Here is a 10224-nt window from a genome sequence, read left to right as displayed (position 1 = left end):
TTCAAACATCTGCCTTTGGCTCGGGTCGTGATCTCAGGGTCCTCTAAAATATTATTAAACAATAAGTCAGATTTGATTAATAGGTATGTAGAGAGAATTTTACAGTCTCTGAAAATATATTTTTCATATCTTAACAAATTCTGTAGTAAAAGACATACTGACTAAATTCTTTAGTGGTAACCCAACAAATTTTTTAATGTCACAAAAAATATTGGCTACTTGGAAAAGTATGGAATACCCTCCTGACTAACCCTTTGACTAAAAAAAATTTTATTTATTTATTTATTTATTTATTTATTTATTTATTTATTGAGAGAGAGAGGGAGGGAATAAGAGTCAGGGGGATGCAGAAGGAGAGAATCCCAAGCAGACTTCCTACAGAGCCTAGAGCCCAACTCGGGGCTCAGTCTCACAACCCTGAGATCATGACCTGAGCCAAAAGGAAGAGTCGGAGGCTAGACTGAACCACTCAGGCACCCCACCCCAAAACTCTTACTAATGAATAGGAAAGCATTTTAAAACTCTACTGAAACTACTGAACTCAGAAAAATATATTGCCTGAAATGCATTTATTATTGAAGAAAGGCTAATATAAAGGAACTTAGTACTTACCAGAAATTTAAAAAATAAAAAATCAAAAGAAATTTAAAAGTAGAAGATAAACTATAATTCATGGGATGGATTTTTAAAATAATAAATCTAAATTTGTTTCCTGTGAAACAAAATTTTTTCCTTACTAGCCTGATTAGAGAACAAAAATGTAAGTGTCAGTAAGTGTCAGGAATGAGGAGGGAACCAACCATAGATAAGGAAGAGATTGAAAAAAAAAAAAAAAAAGACATGTAACCCTGTGGAAATGTGAAACAATTGATCCCCCCTAAATTTTTTTACATAACTAGGGGATTTGGGGAGACCATAAAAAATAAGGAAACCCAGAACAGACACCTTTGATCATATAAAATTTTAAGATTTTAATCTAGAGAAATTTATCATATACCATCAATAAACAATTATTATATTGTGGAATATATTTGTAACCCATATGACTAATAAAGGATTAATAGCTACAGGAAACATAGTTTTATGAACTCCTGAGAAAAGGAGAACCCAACGGAAAAATGACCAAAGGATGTGAGTAGGCAAATCATGGAAGATCTCCAAACAGCCAAGCCAGTAAACACATGAGAAGAGGTCCAGGCCCTCCTCTGCCACAAAATGCAAATTAACGTAATTATAAAATAGCACTTTTTGCCATCAGAGTGACATAAGGTGAAAAGAGTAATAACACACAGCTGATAGATATTCTGGAACAAGAAAACTCATACATTAAATGTAGAAATGGGAATTAAATGTTAGTGCTTTTTTAAAGAAAACAGTACAGTAATATCTATTATGCCATTTAAAATGTATTCTTCAGACTAAAAAGTTATACTCCTGGGACACTTTATTTTAGAAATAAAAACACAAGTACATGAGAATACTATATATACAGAGATGTTTATTGTAACATTATTTATAGTAAACAAAATAACCTAACTGGAAATACACTTATCAGTAAGGGAATGATTGAGTAAATTTTGCTCCGTGCATACGTTGACTGTTAAACAGCCTTTAAAAATAGAGTTATTCTTTTTTTTTTTAATAGAGCTATTCTACTGGCCTTTGGGGATTTGCATAATTTTCTGTTAAGCTAGAAAAGCCAGGTGCAGAGATGTGTATGTACTGTAATCTTCTGGTAGAATAAACAGCGCCCTAAACCTTGACCCCAATCATGTGTGCATGTGTGGTTGTATATGATTCTGTGAATGTGAAAGATGTTGATCAGGAGCTAATGTTAATTATCTTAGGAAAAAGAGTAAGCTTCCTCCTATTAAAAAAAAAAAAGTATTTTTTATGGTGTCTGTGTTGAAGCAGCATTGTTAAATAGCCCCGGTTATATAAAATTGTGTGTGCTTATGGGGTATAACATGCATAGATCTAAATGAAAATAGGACCACAGGCTTCCACAACACCAGGGGGCACTGTTCACACTGCAGTCTGTCTAAATGGTACTCCCTGAAATTGTGCAATAGGAGGATGCACGAGAGGATGGTCAGTGAAGATTGGCATGCTTGCCCGGGTGTTATTTTATGTAATCATAAAAGTAAAGATCTTTTTACACTAGTGAATGGGAAATACATGTTTTCCCATAGTAGTACATTTACCATGAGTGACAGCCAATGGTCCAAACCAAAAAGAACACCAGGTCAGGATGTGGGAAACCTGAGTTTTGAGTTTGGACTAAGCAGTCTGATCTTTCTGAGCTTCACTTTACTCATCTCGTAAATGGAAATCTTACTACTTTTTAGAGCTGTTGGATGTTCAAATGAGATATAATAGGTATTAAAACACTTACCATCAATAGATGAGACATGTAAACATAGGGATTCCCTGATTTTCTAGATAGTGAACCTTTTTTTTTTTTTAAGATTTTATTTGAGAGAGAGCGAGAGCGCACAAGTAAGGGGAGCAGAGGGAGAGGGAGAAGCAGGCTCTCTGCTGAGCAGAGGGCCTGATGCGGGGCTCGATCGCTGGACCCTAGGATCATGACCTGAGCCATAGGCAGCCACTTAACTGACTGAACCACTGAGATGCCCCTGATAGCGAAGCTTTTAGAATAGGATCTGTGACTAATTCACCTAACAATAGCTTGCTCAGTAAGCATGTGCTGAATGTTTGAACCCCTAGGGACTAGTCATTTACATGTAAAGTGACTGGATTTTTTTCAAGGTAAGATATTATAAGTGCTTTGCAAATAAATATTACAGAGACATCCTTGTAGTGTTTTTCTGCTACTTAGAAGTTTGATGCTTGGAGACTGTATCTTGGGGTTTTTGTTACCAGATCGATGAGGTCCTGAGACAGGAAGACAAAGCTGAAGCTATGTCCGGCCATATTGATCAGTTTCTGATAGCCACGTTCATGCAACTAAGACTCATCTACAACACACATATGGCAGATGAGAAATTGGAGAAAGATGAGATCATCAAGCTGTACAGCTGTATCATTGGCAACATGATTTCGGTAAGGCTACCTTTCCAGAACGTAAGCTTCCCTTCAGTGTCTCATCCTGCCCTGGGTTCCAGAGCCTGAGTCAGTGTAGTTCCAGTGAGTCCGGCATCACTTACTGGGTTTTACTTGCAAGCTCCTGTCTACTTTCATCGGATGTTGGGTAACACTGCAGCTTGCCTTATTGTTAGGGTACAAAATAGAATGCTTGCATTACTACCTAGAATTCCGCTTCCTGCCCATGTCTTCATTAGGCATGGTAGGCCCTGGCTGTGCTGTCACAGATAACAGCTCACACTGAAAGTACTTTCATAACAGGAAGGAAGGAAGCACTCCAGTTAATTTGGGCTATTTCTGGAGGTTTGAGGGAGTCTGGTGATTTTTTCCCCCTAATACTCTGAATTTTTTTTAATACAGTAAAATTGTTTAGTAGAATGTGCCACCCACATTTATGTCCCTTGCTGTATACCCTGGGTTTCGTACCTCTCTAACACAAGTATGATTGGATAGCTGTTTCAGATAGAGAGCCTCGCCCGGGAGGCCTCCACTGGAGTACTGAAAGACCTGATGCATGGCCTCATCACCTTAATGCTAGACTCTCGAATTGAAGATCTAGAGGAAGGACAGCAGGTGATCCGCTCTGTGAACCTCTTGGTGGTGAAGGTGCTGGAGAAGTCAGACCAGACCAACATCCTGAGGTATAACTGTAATCTCACCATTAGAGCCTGGAGCGGCATCTCTTTTGTCTACCCATGGAAACCAGTCACTAGACCAATTATAACTTTAGGTTTGGCTAGTTGATTTATTACTCTTCTCTTCCATGTGAACCAAAAGTGTTCCAACCTGAGACAGCATTAAAACTATTAACAGGGGCGCCTGGGTGGCACAGCGGTTAAGCATCTGCCTTCGGCTCAGGGCGTGATCCCAGCGTTGTGGGATCGAGCCACATCAGGCTCCTCCTCTATGAGCCTGCTTCTTCCTCTCCCACTCCACCTGCTTGTGTTCCCTCTCTCGCTGGCTGTCTCTATCTCTGTCGAATAAATAAATAAAATCTTTAAAAAAAAAAAAAACTATTAACAGCTCAGTAAGCCAGCCAGCATAGTGCATTTTCTAGAATAGGACTGTAGTGTTTATTGGTTACCTCCCCCTTCATGTGCATTTCAGGCACATTTCTCTCTCAGCTACCAGTGACAATGAAAAGTAGAGTGAGTGAGGAGCGTTACCATTTATCAGGTGGTAACTGAGGAAGCTTAAAGGATTGATGTTTATTTTCTTCACAGCTCAATGTCAGGTAATCCATGAGCTCTCAATTTATTAGATGGATACAGTTTACACTTGGCCTTTTCATTACTGATTTTAATTGGAATGCATACTTGAAACTTATTAATGCTATTGTGTTGGGATTTTTTTCTAGTGCCCTACTTGTTTTGCTCCAGGACAGCCTGCTAGCAACAGCCAGTTCTCCAAAATTCTCAGAGCTTGTTATGAAGGTAAGTGGAAATAATTTGATCTCTCTTCTTTCAAAGGTGCAATACTTTGTTAAAGTGTGGGGAAAGGGAGTTGAAAGTAAGACATGGACTTAAATCGACCAAGGCACACCTGAAAAATATACTCGGTCTCCAGTTTACACCCCAAGCTCAGGCCTAAACAGTTCTTGGCCTCAACAGTGAAAAGGGAAAGACCAATTGTCCTAGAAGGAAAAGGCAGTTAGTTTGATGAGACAAATTTTACACCTTTTGGGGAAATAGATATGTATAACCCTGTAATATTTTGGTCTTTTCAATGGAAGACCCCTAATGAACATTTCTGCACCATTATAATTCTGTTATTACACTGTTACAGAGTTTGTCTCCTTGGGTTAGATTTGGTTAAGCCAGATGAACGATCCTGCTCTCAGAGCCCACGCCCAGTTCTCCACATCTCACTATTTAAGGCCCATCTCCAGGGAGTGGGAAGGAGGTGTGGGGATGATGACATGGATGGCTCGTCACACACTAACCAGTGATGTGCCTGAAGTGAGGGAAACTGTTCATGTTTTAGCAGCTGAACTCAAAAGACATGGTGATGTTCCACGCTTATGTCCCTGACCATCTTTCAGAAGTGACCCCAGAGCCTAGGGCAGGTGAATGGTGACAGGAATTATCTTCATTCTTCAGCTACTCTTCCTATCTTTTGTTTCTTTTTTCAATAGTGTCTCTGGAGAATGGTTCGACTCTTGCCTGATACCATCAACAGCATTAATCTGGACAGAATTCTCCTGGACATACACATTTTCATGAAGGTCTTCCCCAAAGAGAAACTGAAGCAATGCAAAAGCGAATTTCCCATAAGGACCCTAAAGACGCTGCTACACACTTTATGCAAATTAAAAGGACCCAAGGTAAGTGAGAGCACAGCTGGTCCCTGAAGGAGCTTGAGGAGAACATCACGGATATGGCATTGCCACCATCTGAATATGCCCGTCTCCCTCAGATCCTAGACCACCTAACAATGATTGACAACAAGAACGAGTCTGAGCTGGAGGCCCACCTCTGCCGGATGATGAAGCACAGCATGGACCAGACAGGGAGCAAGTCTGATAAGGAAACGGAAAAGGGAGCATCTCGAATAGTAAGTGTCCTGACTCGAAAGACTGACGGTGATGATCTTGTCGTAGGCGTGAGCGCTGGGGCCGCCTTCCTGCGGGTCTACGGTGTGGGCTTGGGGACTAGGTCCTGCCGCAGTGCTGTGTTGTGAGCCTTTCCACCCTGAAGTTTGCTTAGGTGAACTAGTTAGAACTGTGTGGTGCCACACAACTAAAGGTTGTCAGAGAAATCCACTGTGAGCTCTACTTAATTAGGAAGGAATGGGCCCGGTCCTTCCTCAAGTTTAGGTGAAAACCTGCGACTGGAGACATTCAGTGACCCAGAAAGTTGGGGTTTTCTGCAGCAGATACTGGTACTTCTGTTATCCCCAGGAACATACCAGTAAGGTCTGGATTTTGGGACCTCTTTGGTTCTTACCCAATCGTGGGTTCCTAATTAATAACTCAAGTCTAGCCAGTCCTTTGTGTTTTTCAATTGCAGGATGAAAAATCATCAAAGGCCAAAGTAAATGATTTCTTGGCTGAGATTTTTAAGAAGATCGGCTCTAAGGAGAACACTAAAGAGGTGAGGGGAAGGGGTGAGCCGAATGGGCATCCGCTTGATGGAAAAGGGCCATTGACTGTCTGCCCCTCTTCCTTTTTCTTGGTAACCAGGGCCTAGCAGAGTTATACGAATATAAGAAGAAATACTCAGATGCTGACATAGAACCATTTCTGAAAAATTCCTCCCAGTTCTTCCAGAGCTATGTTGAGAGAGGCCTCCGGGTGATTGAGATGGAGAGGGAGGGCAAAGGCCGTATTCCCGGATCTACAGGTATGGCTTCCTCCAGTGGCTGCAGGGATGAGCTCAAAATAGCTCCCCGCTCAGGAACTGGAGGTTTTGATTGGCTTAAATTTATACCTATGCTCCTCGGTACCTAATGGTCACCAGTGATCTTCACATTGCTGCAGACAGTGGCCCACTGTGTCACCTGACTTGACCCATTGCCAGTGTTTGACAGGGGCAGTGTTCTCTGCCCTTGAAACCATTTCTTCCCTGTGCTTCCAGGTGTCTGTACTCTCTTGGTCTCCTCCAGCCTGGCCTTCCTGGCCTCTTCCTTCTTGGCCCCTCTGATTCTTCCTCGCCCTGGACTCTTAATCTTGGTGTTCTCCAGGCTTCAGTCCGTAACCGTCTCTTCCTTCTTATTCTCATTCCCTTAACTAACTCGTGTATTCTCATCACTTGAGATTCCATTTACATGCCAGTGAGGCCCAGTGTTGTTTGGGTACAGCTCAAACCTTCCTGATCCCAGTACATACATCCTGCGTGATGCCTCCCCTTGAGTCTCTAGTAGACATCAGCTAAACATGTCACATCCTGAACCCCAGATCTTCTTCCAAAACCTGCTCTATTAGCTTTCTTCTCCATCTCGGATGATGGCAGCTTTGTCCTTCTAGTTTGCTTAGCCCCAAAGCCTTTGAGTCGTGTCTTCCCCTCTGTCAGGAAGTCCTTTTGGCTCTGCCTGCAAACCATGCACAGAATCCTCACACACTTCTCAGTACCTTCGCTGCCACTGCGATGGAGGGAGTGTCATCGTCTCTCACCTAGTTTATGGCACTGTCCTCCTAGCTGAGCCCCTGCCTCCAGTGCTGCCTTCCCATCATCATCTCCACACATTGCGTCAAAACAACACTTCTGAAACTTCTTCCAAAGGCTCTCCCTTTCTCAGCAAAAGCAAAAGGCCTTACAGAGGTCTACAATGTCCTACACTGTAAGGCCCCCTGACACCTCTAGAGCCACACAGCTCCTGCTGCTCCCTCCGACTGCTATTTCACTCCAGCCCCCACCAGTCTCCTTGATGTTCTGGAATGCACCAGACATGCACCTGCTTGGGGCCTTTGCACCAGCTACTTCTTATATGTAGACTGCTCTTCCCCAAGATAGCCTTGTAACTAACTCACTCTTCCTTCAGATCTTTGTTCAAAAGCCACTTTCTCAGTGAGACCTTTCTTAAAATTTGCAGCCTACACCCCACCCCTTGATCAAGCATATGGTATGTCCATGTAGCATGCCATCCATACATAGACATTCTGCTCGTCACACTTCAAGGAAAAGACTCTTAAAAGGTCTTGGAGAAGCATAATTGCAGGTGTTAAAAACAAAAGAAAAATAATTTAACACAATTGAAGCTTCAGCCCTGCAAGATACATGGTGAGAGGGAACATGACTAGAATCAAAACCACAAAGGAACACGGTTTTACAGGCAAATTCGAGACTGTAAGAATAGAAGTTTCAGGGAACTCACAAAGAAGTAAATGTGGGACAGACGTGCGTGCTGTACTCTGTACAGCGAACAGGGGTCTTTCTTTTGGTTTAAGGCTCTTGACAGCTGTTTTCTATAACTGACACCTCCAGGGTCAAGATTCTCTTTATCTCTAGCTCCTGTAAACAGTAATTTGCAGACACTGGCGTTTTCACTGTGGGGAGAGTAACGTTTCAGCTTAACGTTAGGCTGGATGAGCTTTCGTTCCTGTTGAGTGCCTCCCATGTGCCGGGCAGCAGACAGACAGAAACCTGTGCTAGAGTTTGAAATCCACAGGGCAGAGACAGACACGGAACAAATACTCACTGTATGGCAGGTCAGAGGTGGTCAGTGGACATACGATGGTTTGCCTGATCGAGGTGGGGCCCCCTTTTTTCACTTCCAAAGTCCTTTCTGGTAACATCCAGCATTTGATTGATACTCGGGGCCTAAACAGCACAGGTGCAGCCCGAGCGTGTGACCCCACTGATGACACAGTGGCTGCATGTGGAGAGTGTTTAGACACCAGCCCTCACTACTGGTTCCCCCGTCCTTCCTCGGTCACTGGCCCCTGGTCAGTGCATTCTCCGCATGTTTACATTAAGGATTCCTTTTTTCCTATACAGTAACCTTTGGTGCTACTTTTTGGTTTACCATCAGGGAGTTTTTCTTCCCAAGACTACCTCTTTTCGGCTTATATAATACATTTTCTTTGATACCACATTGGGTGTTTTAAAAGCCTACATTTTGTGATTGTTCCTTCTCAGAAATTTAAGAACTGTGATGCATTTTTCTGGTATTCCCCCCTCCTTCTAGACTATTGTTCTCCATGCTAGGTGACAGATGCGCCCGTTCCTGCCCCTCTTTGGGGTGTTGTTGGACACCTGCGTTTCTGTCTCCTCCCCATAATACACTGTCGCCTTGAGCTCCTTGCTGTCTTGCCCGGTTTCAATAAGTACATCTCCCTGTGTATCAGCTGATCCAAACCTAGTCTGATTGTTGCCGACATTTCAAGTCCAGAGGTTCCTCAGCTGGACACCACAGCCTCAGGAGAGTACAGGCTTTTGGACGGCCCAGGTCAGCAGTGGGATGACAGGCTCCCACCCCCTTCAGGTCCCAGGATGTGGGCGGACAGCCCAGCTTGCACTCTGCTCTTCTCTGTTCTTGAAGTTCTTGCTCAGCTTATCTTGTATATTTCCGAGCACCCTTGATCACCAACTCCAGATGAGACTCTTGTGGATTTTTTAATCTTTACAGTGGTGATATCCAAGCCCCAGATCGTTCCCTGTGGTGATGGATTAACCCAGGCGGTCTAGAAGTGGGACGCGTGTATATTTGAGTGTCCTTTCCCCATTTTCCCTCCAGGCATCTCCCCGCAGACGGAGGTCACATGTATGCCGGCTCCCACAAGCACGATGTCCTCCATAGGAAACACAAACGGAGAGGAGGTGGGACCGTCTGTCTACCTGGAAAGGCTCAAAATCCTCCGCCAGCGCTGTGGTCTGGATAACACAAAGGTAGCGCTCCTTCCCTTCCACGCGGGGCAGGCCCGGCCTGCTCTTCACAAGCTGCAGACTCACCTGCCACTGTGTCTCCTTCTCTCTGCAGCAAGATGAGCGGCCCCCGCTGACCTCCCTGCTCTCCAAACCAGCAGTTCCCCCTGTCGCCTCGTCCACGGACATGCTGCACAGCAAACTCTCTCAGCTCCGGGAGTCCCGGGAGCAGCACCAGCACTCGGACCTGGATTCTAACCAGACGCACTCTTCAGGCACCATGACCACGTCCTCGTCCTCCACAGCGAACATCGACGACTTGAAAAAGAGACTGGAGAGAATAAAGAGCAGTCGCAAGTGAAGCCGCGCCCCCCGCAGCTCTAGTTCACTGACCGCGGCGGCCTCCTGGTTGCAGGGGCTCGGTGGCCAGCGCACGGACTGGCGGGACGCGTCTCCGCGCAGCCCCGGGAGCGGCGGCCGGGGTTCGAGTCTCTGTCCATCCTCCGCTTCTCCGCCAGCGCCCTGCCTCGAGCAGACTGTCCGTGTCGTAGTTTAGTGTACAGACTTGTAAACAGCTGCCCTCCTCTCGGCTCCGACTAGTCTCCATAGCCTTTGTCTTTTATTTTTAACTGCTTATTTGTAAAGTTGTCCTGATCTTTCCTAGCTTTTCACTATTAGAAACTCTTTAATAGTTTTCCTTTGAGTTCGTGAGCTCCTCTCCCTGTAGCCCTGAAGGGTCACTGTATTCTGTATGAGTGCATGGCATGACACAACTAATTTAAGAGTCTTTTATAAATAAAGTTTGCATTAACTAGAA

At 44.2% G+C, this 10224-nt stretch overlaps 1 protein-coding gene across 3 annotated transcripts in view; it reads left to right on the top strand.

Annotated features, from left to right (window-relative positions):
• Positions 1-10224, top strand: part of CKAP5 (cytoskeleton associated protein 5) — a 102119-nt gene extending 91895 nt beyond the window's left edge. For 2 of the 3 annotated variants that reach the window (XM_002921626.4, XM_019802159.2), the window contains exons 36-44: positions 2884-3063; positions 3559-3746; positions 4463-4538; positions 5240-5428; positions 5521-5658; positions 6114-6197; positions 6287-6446; positions 9280-9431; positions 9523-9768. In XM_002921626.4, coding sequence (XP_002921672.2) covers positions 2884-3063; positions 3559-3746; positions 4463-4538; positions 5240-5428; positions 5521-5658; positions 6114-6197; positions 6287-6446; positions 9280-9431; positions 9523-9768 — 1413 coding nt within the window. Of the gene's footprint in view, positions 1-2883; positions 3064-3558; positions 3747-4462; positions 4539-5239; positions 5429-5520; positions 5659-6113; positions 6198-6286; positions 6447-9279; positions 9432-9522 lie in introns of all 3 variants that reach the window. The other variant, XM_034644728.1, reaches the window with a different exon arrangement.

The sequence above is a fragment of the Ailuropoda melanoleuca genome, chromosome 16, assembly GCF_002007445.2.
Source record: "Ailuropoda melanoleuca isolate Jingjing chromosome 16, ASM200744v2, whole genome shotgun sequence".
Lineage (NCBI taxonomy): Eukaryota > Metazoa > Chordata > Mammalia > Carnivora > Ursidae > Ailuropoda > Ailuropoda melanoleuca.
This window is presented reverse-complemented; position numbering and strand designations above follow the sequence as displayed.